Here is a 14,548-nt window from a genome sequence, read left to right on the forward strand (position 1 = left end):
CGGCTGTTAAATTTTAGGTCTCCATCAATAATTACGCCAAGATTTCTCACTTGATATGCAGCTGTAAGTGATATTGTGCCAAGGTGCTTGCTGCTCTTTGACCTTTCCTTTTCCGCCCAAAAATGATTACTTCCGTCTTCCCCACATTTAACTGGAGAAAATTCTGACACATCCATTCATTAATTTGATAAATGTATTTACTGAGGGAGACTACGGGACTATAATCATGCGGGGACACAGAAATGTAGAGTTGTGTGTCATCTGCATAGGTGTGATAGGAGATGTCATACTGTTCCATGATCTGAGCTAGAAGGAGCATATAGATGTTAAATAAAAGTGGTCCCAGAACGGACCCTTCGAATGTAGTCCTGATCCCTGCGCCACTTCATTTTGAACATCTCCAACGAGAGTTCCTTGGACGACGACACAAAAAGCTGTTGAACTACAATACCTCTGTCAAAGCCTGCTGACTTTGACAAAGCTAGCCTCCAATTTTAAGCCGTTCCTGAATCCCGACACATCAGAAGGAGCATCTGGTGAGTCTCTCCTTGGATTTGAGCATTTCCGTCGTGTGTTACATTCGAAAATGGGGAAAGTGTTTGTACAGGAGCAGGGCAAAGGATCTGCTGGACATGATCTACACCTCCACCAGATGCAACCTCCTCATTCTAAGCACCGTAACTACTGGAAGCCACCGTCCATTGGAACATTACCACACCACTGCCAAGAAACATATGTTGACTCTGGCATGAGCACCAGGAGTGAGAATTCCGAAGAATTAATAGAAGAGGAGGCGAACCAACTCGATTATTATGCAGGTCGAGCGCCCAAACAACAGTAATTGAACATTAGCCTCAATTTTACAACTACAGTGGGGCAAATAAGTATTTAGTGAACCACTAATTGTGCAAGTTCTCCCACTTGAAAATTTTAGAATAGCCTGTAATTGTCAACATTGGAAAACCTCAACTTTGAGAGACAGAATGTGAACCCCCCCCAGAAAATTACGTTGATTTTAAAAGAATTTATTTGGAAATCATGGTGGAAAATAAGTATTTGGTCATTACCACAAGTTCATCTCAATACTTTGTTATGTACCCGTTGTTGGTAATAACGGAGGCCAAATGTTTTCTGTAACTCTTCACAAGCTTTTCACACACTGTTGCTGGTATTTTGGCCCATTCCTCCATGCAGATCTCCTCTAGAGCAGTGATGTTTTGGGGCTGTCGTTGGGCAACACGGACTTTCAACTCCCTCCACAGATTTTCTATGGGGTTGAGATCTGGAGACTGGCTAGGCCACTCCAGGACCTTGAAATGCTTCTTACGAAGCCACTCCTTTGTTGCCCTGGCTGTGTGTTTGGGATCATTGTCATGCTGAAAGACCCAGCCACGTCTCATCTTCAATGCCCTTGCTGATGGAAGGAGATTTTCACTCAACATCTCTCGATACATGGCCCCATTCATTCTTTCCTTTACACACATCAGTCGTCCTGGTCCCTTTGCAGAAAAACAGCCAGAGAGCTTGATGTTTCCACCCCCATGCTTCAAAGTGGGTGTGGTGTTCTTCGGATGCAATTCAGTATCCTTTCTCCTCCAAACACGAGAACCTGTGTTTCTACCAAAAAGTTCTATTTTGGTTTCAACTGACCATAACACATTTTCCCAGTCCTCTTTTGGATCATCCAAATGCTCTCTAGCGAACCGCAGACGGGCCTGAACGTGTAGTGGCTTCAGCAGGGGGACACGTCTGGCAGTGCAGGATTTGAGTCCCTGGCGACGCATTGTGTTACTGATAGTAGCCTTTGTTACTGTGGTCCCAGCTCTCCGTAGGTCATTCACTAGGTCCCCCCGTGTGGTTCTGGGATTTTTGCTCACCATTCTTGTTATCATTTTGACGCCACAGGGTGAGATCTTGTATGGAGCCCCAGATCGAGAGAGATTATCAGTGGACTTGTATGTCTTCCATTTTCTAATAATTGCTCCCACAGTTGATTTCTTTACACCAAGCGTTTTACCTATTGCAGATTCAGTTTTCCCAGCCCGGTGCAGGTCTACAATTTTGTCTCTGGTGTCCTTCGACAGCTTTTTGGTCTTGGCCATAGTGGAGTTTGGAGTGTGACCGACTGAGAGATTGTGGACAGGTGTCTTTTAAACCAATAATCAGTTAAAACAGGTACCATTAATACAGGTAACGAGTGGAGCCTCGTTAGAAGAAGTTACACCTCTTTGACAGCCAGAAATCTTGCTTGTTTGTAGGTGACCAAATACTTATTTTCCACTCTAATTTGCAAATAAATTCTTTAAAAATCAAACAAATTATTTTGTTTTTTTCCCCACATTCCGTCTCTCATGGTTGAGGTTTACCCATGTTGACAATTACAGGCCTCTAATCTTTTCAAGTAGGAGAACTTGCACAGTTGGTGGTTGACTAAATACTTATTTGCCCCACTTGGAACTTGAATTTCTGAATTAAACTTGAATTGAGTGTCCTCCTATTTGGTGTTGTGGAAATCACCAGCCTAAGTCGTAGCAAGAGTACATTGGACAACATATAAACTCCACAAAAGAAGGCCCAAGACTTACTTTACTACTTACTTTTAGATTGATTCCAACTTTGGAACAACTATGGTATATGGTGGACTTTTTTTTTTTCTGCTGATACAACTTATGCAAATCTTTGACCTGATCAAAATTGCATAAGTTTTCTCCCCCAAAGCCTCTTTGTCTTCTTTTTTCTTCCGTAAAGGCCAAGCCAGCCTGAAGTTTCATTAATCCTTGGCGAGCAGCAGCGCGGTAAGAGCCTACACGGCTTAACTCATTTTAGTATTCTCTATTGTGTTCCTCCTATAAATGCACACAAATGACTCGCTGTTGTTGTCAAATTGGTCAATCGTTTTTTTCCTTTTTCTATCGACCATCCACAGTGAATTTCCACTCCGCTGCCTGTTCTACGAGTCAGGGCCACCCGGCTTTTTGAACCCGAGGCTATGGAGACCTTTGTTTTTTTGTTTTCCTTTTCTGCCCTCGGCGTGCTGTACTGTATGAACACTTTTCCTGCGCTTCAAGAGTAAGTTGTGACCTTCATTGATTTCCTGCTTGTGATTTACACAATTCTTTTTTGCTCAAATTTTTGAACAATAACCACTAAAGGTTACTGTTATGGAATGTTCTTGCTGATATTTACAGTGGGAACCTAACATAGTCAAAAGCTGCAAATAAGGGATACAATTTGGAGCTTTCGTGTCAAAGTCAACGAAAGAATTTGAGCTCAAACCATCATCATGAGTGCGAGGAAGTGTGTGATTGTGTATTGAATGTGACAGCAAGGTTAAGAAGTGCAAAACTAAGAATTTGCTTTATCAATAGTACATGTACAATTTATACAAAGTGCTTTGCAGAAGTACATTTCTGCTTAACTATTGCTAATTTAAGTATTTAGTATAAATACAAAGATTTTAAGGCCTTCACAACAAGCACAAACCAAAAAAGTAACAAATAGCTATCCACCCTAACCAGTGTTGAAATACAGCAATGTAGAATTATTTTATATTTATAAAAATATCTTTTAAAAAAATCTCAACATATGGCAGACAATATATAATTTTTTTTTTTGCCAAATAAATTGCTTTTTTTTTTTTTTTTTTTAGTAAATTACACCTGAAACAGTTACACAGTTATTCTTTATTTTACCACTAGTGGGAGTCAGCGTACCATAATTTCAAAACCCCTTCATTCTACAGTAATAAATCCAGGAATGAAGGATCTATAAAAGTACACACTACACACACACCTCGTTCCCTCTGCTTTTCATATCTTGTCAGCTAGCTTAAAAAGATGACTAGTTTTACTTTAGTTTTGAGATAATTATAATTTATAGAGCATCATTGCCAAACACTAAAAAGCAAATAACTACAGACTTTTATTAAGCTCACGCAAGACAGCAGGGAACTTTTGCACATGTAGATCATTTGTTAAAAGGGCATTGCCTTTACATTTGATATATGTTTAAAGACTGAGTTTAGAGCCAATTAATTCAAGTTACATTCAAATCCACTCTGTGAATCAGACTGTGGACACTCCACAATGTTATATGATGGTACCGTGCAGAACTGCTTTGTCAAAGTATGTTTTACTTCCACTAGAGGACACTTTGAGATCAAAACAAACTCAGCAGCTTTACAACAGGGGTGGGGTAATCTTTAGCCACATAAGATTTGTGACACGTGTAAAATAAGTGGAGTAGTAGCAGCAGCAGTAGTAATAGTTGACTGCAGATGCAAAGTAGTTTACTTTTAATAATTAGATATTTTCCGTTTATCCAAAATTTCTTCACCTACCTATATTTTTAATCAAATTATTTGACAAATACATTCTTCCATCTCCCAAGCTGCTTATCCTCATGAGGGTGGTGGGGGGTACTGGAGCTTATCCTAGCTAACTATGGGCAGTAAGCGGGGTACACCCTGAATTGGTTGCCAGCGATAGATAACCACATAAGTGGAGTTTAAGGGGGGGTAGGGGGCCAGGCCCCCCCTGATGCCCAAAAAGTGTCATTACATATAATTGACTTTCCTATATATGACTTAATTAAGAATTTTGTGTTAAAATAATGTCTATAAAAGTTATAAAGTAATAAAACAAACAACAAAAATGAATGAAATTAACCAAAAAAAAAAGATTTTTATAATGGGTCAAATTTAGTTTTTTGAACAGATCATGTGACTAGCACCTTAGAAGGTCATTTGCTTTGCTTAGCCAAAACCACCCGAGGACCGAAGAGCCAAGATCGATATATGTAATTTTTTCCAACCTAAGCTTTCAAAAGTGACAACTACTGAGCATGAACCAAGTATTGAAAATGTGGACCATGAAACGCTTGAGACCACCGTCAAAATGGTGAGCAGAGTTTCAATTTGCTCACATAAGACACTAATTGTACAACATAGCCACCACCGCTGTCTTGCTAATGTAGTTACCCCTGTCAAAAATTGTGTCCCATTGCCAGGTGAGCGCACACACACATTAGTTATGAGTTATGTCGACTTAAACAATTAATTGAATCCAGAAAAGAACCACATTTATATAATATTATATATACATAATATTATTTACAATTTATATAAACTGGAGAAACTCCATACAGGACTTTAATTACAGTAATAACAGTTATAGGTCATCCTATGATTAAAACAGTGAAACATTGCCTTTTTTTACGTTCAGTACGTATGTTACGTTATACAAAAGGAAAATGTTTTTTTTTTTTTTTTTTTTTTTTTTTAATGGATGGGCCATGTTTTAAAACCTGGTAGATAACTACTTCACCAACACATGGAATTAAAGCAAATAAATGCAGTGCAGTGGCTCCGCCCAGGGGATACAATTTTTGATGGGGGTAACTACATTGGCGCGACACCAGCGGGTGTACCATATTCAATGGATTACGATCTTGGGGAAAAGTACAGATGTCCTAATCAGCCTGATTTAGAATTCCTCTCATGAATGATGGGAAACAAAAACCGCTAATTTTCAAATTATTATTATAAATATTTTTGTAAGTGTCCCCCCCCCCCGCCCCAAAGGTCAAACTCCGCCTATGGATAACCATTCATTAACACACTCATACCTAAGTACAATTTAGTGTTTAATTGCCTAGCATACATGTTTTTGGGATATGGGAGTTAACTGGACAAACGCTCACAGAGAACAAGTCTGGTATTGGACCTTCGATCTCAGAACTGTGAGGTATACATTACATTGCACTACCCTCCCCTCACAATCCCATCACGGTGCTGGGTGATGGCTGCCAGCCGGGAACCTGGCAGCCACAGTAATAGGGTGGTAGGTGGGTCCCACACTTTTTGCTCATGGCGTGGCTCCTGGGGTGTGGCCTCCCCTCTGCCTGGGCTGTCGGCCGCGGGAGTGGGGTGGGGGGGTCGGGGCTCCGATCTTGCATCGCCCCGTGGCGGTTCCTCGGCGTTCTCCTGCCTCTGCCTTCCCCTCTTCTCTGACTGGGCATCCGCCCTGCGCTCCGTCGCGGGTCGCTGGCTGGGCGCCGGTGTATCAGTGGGGTGTTGCCTGCACCGGCGGGGGGCCCTGCCCTGCCTTGGGCTTAGTGGGCCGCTGGGGTTCCCGTGGCGCGCCGTGCCGGTTGGGGGGCTGCGGCTGTGGCTCATGGCCCGGGTGGGCGGGCGGGGGTGGGGATAGACATGGGGTTGGTGGTGCGTCCCCTCCTGCCATCCCTGAAGGCCGGTTGATGGGTGCGCGGGTGGCCCGGGGGACCACCCTGGATCCCGGGGGGGGGGGCGATGGCTCCTTTGCTGGGCTGCGGGAGGAGGGATGGGCTGCGCTTGACCCCCCGACCCCCCGCCCACCCTTCCTCCCCGGGCTGGCTGGGTGGGAGCCGTGGCCCTGGGTCGGCTCCCGCGCGGCTTCTCCGCCTGTCTGCGTGGCTGTCGCGCATCCGGTGGGGCTCGCGTGCTGCGGGATGCGGTAGTGCATGCTCGGGTTGGGGGTCTGGGTGCCGGGATTGGCGATGGGGCGGCGTAGGGTTGATCGCCAACGGGCTAACATTCATAAGAGATTCACATGATTACTGGGTTCTAGATCACAGAACTGATTTGTGTAGACTCTAGCTCTTTCAATCACTTAGCTTATAGACACCCCCACCCCTGTCCCCCTCTTTCACTGGCCAATAGGCCCCCACATGGTGTAAACCGGAAATACATCTCACTGACGATGGCACCAGCATATTAATAATTAGTCTAGATGTTCTATGTATTTCTTGTTGTTGTTTGTGTATGTGTTTCTTTTCTTTCTTCTCTTGTGTTGCTTTTCTTCTGTCCCCCCCATAATCCCTTCCTGTTCGCTGCTTTGTCATAATAAAAAGGTATTATGAATGATCACAATGGGAATATATCAGATTCTCAATGTGAAACATTAAAACTGTTCAGACAACCCGGGCACTTAGACTTTCATTCTCTGTGTCAAACAGCTGAACAGGACAGGTTTAAAAAAAAACGACAGGTAGTCCTCTGGTTACGGTGTCCTCAACCTACGATGTTTCGACTATACGATGCCCGTACCGCCATTAAGTCCACTGCACCATAGTTTCTACTTAGCGAGTGCATAGTGCTTGTATGTGTTTGTACACTAGGAGTAGTTTTGCTCTTTTCATGCTCCTTTTTTCACAATATGGCTCCAAAGAAGAAAGCTGGGTCTTCTAGGTTAAGCCAAAGGAATAGCAATTACCATGGAAACGAAACTTACACTTTGTAACGAATTTACAAATTGGGTTGTATGTTGTTGTATTGGGTTGTAATTGTATGTTGTATGCTGGGATGTATGCTCTAGATTACAATGTTGATGTTTCAATGATGTGTTTTCTGGGCTGTCCCTAAACGTGTCTTACTGGAGTGAGAGAGGTGGGGTGAAGGAGTCGGCGAATTGGTTTTGTTTTGTAACTTGGCGCAGGCAAAGGCTTACAGCGCCATTGTCAAATGAAGTGTTACCAGTTAATATCTTTTGGTGTAAATATCCCATAATACAATGAGGACAACTGCGGCTTATAGTCCAGTGCGGCTTATCTATAAACAAATGCCGTTTTCATGTCAAATTTTGTGGCTGGCGGCTTATAGTCAGGTGCGCCTTATAGTCCAGAAATTACTGTATTTAGTCAACCACCAATTGTGCAAGTTCTCCTACTTGAAAAGATTAGAGAGGCCTGTAATTGTCAACATAGGTAAACCTCAACCATGAGAGACAGAATGTGGGGGAAAAAAACAAACAGAAAATCACATAGTTTGATTTTTAAAGAATTTATTTCCAAATTAGAGTGGAAAATAAGTATTTGGTCACCTACAAACAAGCAAGATTTCTGGCTGTCAAAGAGGTCTAACTTCTTCTAACGAGGTCTAACAAGGCTCCACTCGTTACCTGTATTAATGGCACCCGTTTAAACTCATTATCGGTATAAAAGACACCTGTCCACAACCTCAGTCAGTCACACTCCAAACTCTACTATGGCCAAGACCAAAGAGCTGTCGAAGGACACCAAAGACAAAATTGTAGACCTGCACCAGGCTGGGAAGACTATATCTGCAATAGGTAAAACGCATGGTGTAAAGAAATCAACTGTGGGAGCCATTATTAGAAAATGGAAGACATACAAGACCGCTGATAATCTCCCTCGATCTGGGGCTCCATGCAAGATCTAACCCTGTGGCGTCAAAATGATAACAACGGTGAGCAAAAATCCCAGAACCACACAGGGGACCTAGTGAATGACCTACAGAGAGCTGGGACCACAGTAACAAAGGCTACTATCAGTAACACAGTGCGCCGCCAGGGACTCAAATCCTGCACTGCCAGACGTGTCCCCCTGCTGAAGAAAGTTCACGTCCAGGCCCGTGTGCGGTTTGCTAGAGAGCATTTGGATGATCCAGAAGAGGACTGCGAGAATGTGTTATGGTCAGATGAAACCAAAATAGAACATTTTGGTAGAAACACAGGTTCTCGTGTTTGGAGAGAAAGAATACTGAATTGCATCCGAAGAACACCATACCCACTGTGAAGCATGGGGGTGGAAACATCATGCTTTGGGGCTGTTTTTTACACAAAAGGACCAGGACGACTGATCTGTTTAAAGCAAAGAAGGAACGAGGCCATGTATCAAGAGATTTTGAGTGAAAATCTCCTTCCATCAGCAAGGGCATTATGGATGAGACATGGCTGGGTCTTTTAGCGTGACAGTGATCCCAAACACACAGCCAGGGCAACAAAGGAGTGGCTTCGTAAGAAGCATTTCAAGGTCCTGGAGTGGCCTAGCCAGTCTCCAGATCTCAACCCCTTAGAAAATCTGTGGAGGGAGTTGAAAGTCCGTGTTGCCCAACGACAGCCCCAAAACATCACTGCTCCAGAGGAGATCTGCATGGAGGAATGGGCCAAAATACCAGCAACAGTGTGTGAAAAGCTTGTGAAGAGTTACAGAAAACGTTTGGCCTCCATTATTGCCAACAAAGGGTACATAACAAAGTATTGAGATGAACTTTTGGTATTGACCAAATACTTATTTTCCACCATGATTTGCAAATAAATTCTTTAAAAATCAAACAATGGGATTTTTCTGTTCCCCCCCCCTCCACACATTCTGTCTCTCATGGTTGAGGTTTACCCATGTTGACAATTACAGGCCTCTCTAATATTTTCAAGTGGGAGAACTTGCACAATTAGTGGTTGACTAAATACTTATTTTCCTACTGTATATATTTTTATATATTATTTTTTACATTACAGTAAATACAGTAGCAAACAGACTTGAACATACATTGCCAGTGGCTATTTAGAGTATATAAACATCTTCAAAAATAAGCTGTCTTGTTTGATTGCAAAAATTGTATTGGAAGAGTATTGCTGTCACACAAAAAGATTTTTGTTTTTGGGATAGACAGCCACGCTGTATGCTTCCATACATTGTAATTAAATGGAAAAAAAACTGAATTGTGATAGCCTCTTATCATATTCACTGTGCTCTTTCCATTATGCATTATGAGCGTTAAGGTTCCAGTTCCTTACCCCATTTGAAATGTTTTACTGGCTGCAGTTAGCCATAGTTCTCTTGGGCTCTCTCTCACCACTCTTCAGTTGATTGATTAAGCCCTTTATAAATCAAAAGTGTGCTTTAACAAGCAGCACGCACAGTCATCCTGTACTGTAACAGCGTGCAGGCATCAAAGAGTGAATGTTGCAGAATTTAACGAGATAGCGAAGCTGTGGTGGATGTGAAAGTGCGACAAGGGTCATCTCTCTGTCTCTCTCGGATGGTTTTATGATGATAGAATGCTTATATAATGAAAAAGTTACTTTTCCCTTGAACTATGTCCTGCTTTCACTCAGCACCAACGTTCCAAAACTCATTATATAGATATTTCTACTGTAGCTATACTGTATTGAACAGCCAAAATTGTGGTAGATTTATGATATAATAACCCCTACCTCATAATGAGGATGAAAAACACAAAAGAACAAAAAGGACTTGTGGACTAAAACCTATTGATGCACACAGAGCTGAAGTTTTGTATTTTGTTAGCCTAAGAGCATACAGTTGCCAAGGAATTGATATTGTATTGTCATGAAATTTGTGAGTTATACCACTAATTGGCAATGCATATTTCTCTGTTTCTGTAGGCCATATGTGATACTGGTGATCGGAATTGCCGTACTGGTTCTAGTCTTCATCTTCTACCTCCTCATTACTCGCCGCAACCCACCCAAGGATGCCTTGTTCTTTGGTAATCTTTCTGTTGATGATTTCACCCACATTATTTCTTGCAAATGTGTTGGACTGTAAAAGTTAATTAAACCGTCTTCGATGAATTGGGCCAAGCTCTGACTCCAGTGAAAAAAGAAAAAGGATTTCAAAGTTTCTCAACTTTGTGTGAAAACAACTAATTGCATTCTGTGTGATTTCACCTGATACGCTGAAAGCGGCTTACGCTCGTCTGGCTCCAGCAGCTTAGCGTGACTGTTCTGTGACACCACTGACCCAAACTCTCTGGGATTTCAGGACCCATACAATAACAACGTTAAGAATTGCAACAATAACAACAGTGTGACTAAATTCATTCATTCATTTTCCAATTATTGCCTATGTTAGTTGACTTACTGCAAGGGGTGGACTAAATAACAAAATACCATTCACACTCATGTTTAGGGCTGCAGCTTTCGAATATTTTAGTAATCGAGTAATCGACTGAAAATCCTATCGATTAATCGAGTAATCGGATAAAACATATTTTAGGTAAAGCGCAATTATAAATACAGTGGGGAGAACAAGTATTTGATACACTGCCGATTTTGCTGGTTTTCCCACTTGCAAAGCATGTTGAGGTCTGTAATTTGTATCATAAATTCTCTTCAACTGTGAGGGACGGAATCTAACATCTAATCTAATACAAAAAAAAAACAGAAAATCCCGTTGTATGATTTTTAAATAATAAATTTGCATTTAATTGCATGAAATAAGTATTTGATACATCACAAAAATCGAACTTAATATTTGGTATAGAAACCTTTGTTTGCTATTACAGATACCAAACGTTTCCTGTAGTCCTTGACAAGGTTTGCACACACTGCAGCAGGGATTTTGGCCCACTCCTCCATGCAGATCTTCTCCAGAGCCTTTAGGTTTCGGGGCTGCTGCCGGGCAACACGGACTTTCAGCTCCCTCCATAGATTTTCTATCGGGTTCAGATCTGGTGATTGGCTAGGCCACTCCAGGACCTTAAGATGCTTCTTACGGAGCCACTCTTTAGTTGCCCTGGTTGTGTGCTTTGGGTTGCTGTCATGCTGGAAGACCCAGCCACGACCCATCTTCAGGGCTCTCACTGATGGAAAGAGGTTGTCAGCCAAGATCTGGCGATACATAGCCCCATCGTTCCTCCCCTCAATACGGTGCAGTCGTCCTGTACCCTTGGCAGAGAAGCAGCCCCAAAAAATGATGTTTCCTCCTCCATGTTTCACGGTTGGGATGGTGTTCTTGGGGTTGTACTCATCCTTCTTTTTCCTCCAAACACGACGAGCCGAGTTTAGACCAAAAAGTTCCATTTTGGTCTCATCCGACCACAGGACCTTCTCCCATTGCTCCGCTGGATCATCCAGATGGTCAGTGGCAAACTTCAGACATGTCTGGACATGCACTGGCTTCAGCAGCGGGACCTTGCGTGCGCTGTAGGATTTTAATCCATGACGGCGTAATGTGTTTCCGATGGTTTTCTTCGAGACTGTGGTTCCAGCTCTCTTCAGGTCATTGACCAGGTCCTGCCGTGTAGTTCTGGGCTGATCCCTCACCTTCCTCATGATCAGTGATGCCCCACGAGGTGAGATCTTGCATGGAACCCCAGAACGAGGCAGATTGACCTTCAACTTGAACTTCTTCCATTTTCTAATAATCGCTCCAACAGTTGTTACCTTCTCACCAAGCAGCTTGCTTATTTTCCAGTAGCCCATCCCTGCCTTGTGCAGGTCTATTATTTTATCCCTGATGTCCTTACATAGCTCTTTAGTCTTGGCCATTGTGGAGAGGTTGGAGCTTGTTTGTTTGAGCATGTGAACAGGTGTCTTTTATACAGGTAACAAGTTCAAACAGGTGCAGTTACTTCCGGTAATGAGTGGAGAACAGAAATGCAAAATTCAAACACTTTGCAAATAGAAAAAAGCCCGAACTCCAATTGCAAACGCTTTGGAAAAGAAAAAAGCACAAACGCAAACTGCCACAACACGATCACCAATTACTAAAGCGCGATTGCAAATTGGAAAAAGCACGAACTCCAATAGCCACAACACGACAGCAAATGGCTTGCAGCACAACAGCAAATGGCTCGCAGCACAAATGCAAAAGGCTCGCGGCACAATAGCAAAATCACACAACACAACAGCAAAATCACGCAGCACAACAACAAGAGGATGACCCGGAAGTTAAAAAAAGAAAAAAAAAAGGACGACACTTTGTATAATGCTATATGTGCTTTGTGACCATCTCTACGGACCTCCGTATAGTTGCAAATATACTAGTCCTTCTCAAAAAATTTGCATATTGTGATAAAGTTCCTTATTTTTTTGTAATGTACTGATAAACATTAGACTTTCATATATTTTAGATTCATTACACACAACTGAAGTAGTTCAAGCCTTTAATTGTTTTAATATTGATGATTTTGGCAAAAAAGTCAAGAAAAACAAAAAATCCCTGGCTAAAAAAATTAGCATATTTCATCCGACCAATATAAAAAAGTGTCTTTTAATACCAAAAAAGTCAACCTTCAATTAATTATATCAGCTATGCACTCAGTACTTGGTCGGGAATCCTTTTGCAGAAATGACTACTACAATGGGGAGTGGCATGGAGGCAATCAGCCTGTGGCCCTGCTGAGGTGTTATGGAGGCCCAGGATGCTTCGATAGCGGCCTTAAGCTCATCCACAGTGTTGGGTCTGGTGTCTCTCAACATCCTCTTCACAATATCCCTCAGATTCTCTATGGGGTTCAGGTCAGGAGAGTTGGCAGGCCAATTGAGCAAAGTATTGCCATGGTCAGTAAACCATTTACCAGTGGTTTTGGCACTGTGGGCAGGTGCCAGGTCATGCTGAAAAACGAAATCTTCATCTCCATAAAGCTTTTCAGCATGTGGAGGCATGAAGTGCTCCAAAATCTCCTGATAGCTAGCTGCATTGACCCTGCCCTTGATAAAACACAGTAGACCAAGACCAGCGGCTGACATGGCACCCCAGACCATAACTGACTGTGGGTATTTGACACTGGGCTTCAGGCCATTTGGCATTTCCTTCTACCCAGTCTTCCTCCAAACTTTGGCACCTCTATTTCCGAATGACATGCAAAATTTGCTCTTATCTGAAAAAAGTACTTTGGACCACTGTTGAAATTCGCCCCCCCGGCCAAGGCGCACGGAAACAGCGACAGCCGAAGAAAGTGCGCTCTGCCGATGCTGCCCCCGCGCGCGCCAACCGGGAAGGCAGAACTTCGCGCGTCCCCTCTGATATTAACCCTTTGTACTGACTCCATGTTCCAAAAGTTTGAAAAAGACTCGCCAAAAGCAGGTTGACAATTTATTCATCGACAATGGTCAAAAACAAGGCAAAAACAGACGACGGAGGGACAGTTCTGGATCCAAAACAAGGCTACAGGTTTACGAACAGCAAAATCTGTGTTATCTCAGTATCCAGTCTTTTTAAAATCCTTGGTGAAGCGGGCCATGTCGAACGTGTGTCCGAAGGTGTGTCTGGGCGTTGCTTTTGGGTCTTCCCCTCTGTGGCCGGTTTTGGGCGGCTTAGGTTCGTGCGTGGATGGGACGCCCGCTATCAACTTTTTGTCAGGGCTGTCTACTTTTTTTTACTTTTTACTTTGTCCTTGGAGTTTGCTGGGAGAGCTGATTGCAAGAGATGGTGCATCAATCTTGTTCGTGACACACGCGTTGGGCTTCTGTGATAAGACGGCATTGTGTATCTCTTCTTTTTCTTCTCATTAAACTATGGTGTGTTATTTATTTTATATTAGTAGTGCAGTCCTACCGTAAATATGAAAATGATACTATTTCCTGATTAATTCTATTACGTGTGTTAGAGTAATGCAAACAGTTAGACGGTGCCTACGAGAAACTGTACCATTTTTGTCATCTCCCTCTCATTAGCCCGGAAAAGGTGATTCACTCTACTGTGTCAAAGGGCATGTAGTAGAGTCTGCTTAACCCTTTAACACCTAAGCCTATTTTGGACGAATTTGCATGCATTTGATGTTGCCTTTATATTTCAATGAAAAAATTGTTTACAATGGCCAAGTTGGGTCCCTTTTTTCAGGACACCTTGAACTTCATGTTCAAACTGTTGTTTTCTTCACTGACCAATTTTAATCCACATTTTGGACCCAAAAAGACAAAAAAAATCCCAAAATCTTTTTTCAAAATTTGTAATGTTGATGTCCCACTGACAACCAAACATGCTCGACCAACCGTTTTGAAGCTTGATCATATTTATTCAA

General features: G+C 42.5%; 1 protein-coding gene across 1 annotated transcript in view; it reads left to right on the plus strand.

The window, feature by feature from the left end:
• The first annotated feature begins 2,841 nt into the window (after positions 1-2,841).
• Positions 2,842-14,548, plus strand: part of tm6sf2b (transmembrane 6 superfamily member 2b) — a 31,723-nt gene continuing 20,016 nt past the window's right edge. The window contains exons 1-2 of the mRNA XM_057841712.1: positions 2,842-3,069; positions 10,185-10,288. Coding sequence (XP_057697695.1) covers positions 2,990-3,069; positions 10,185-10,288 — 184 coding nt within the window. The 5' untranslated portion in view covers positions 2,842-2,989. The remainder of the gene's footprint in view (positions 3,070-10,184; positions 10,289-14,548) is intronic.

This window comes from Corythoichthys intestinalis, chromosome 7 (genome assembly GCF_030265065.1).
Source record: "Corythoichthys intestinalis isolate RoL2023-P3 chromosome 7, ASM3026506v1, whole genome shotgun sequence".
Classification (NCBI taxonomy): domain Eukaryota; kingdom Metazoa; phylum Chordata; class Actinopteri; order Syngnathiformes; family Syngnathidae; genus Corythoichthys; species Corythoichthys intestinalis.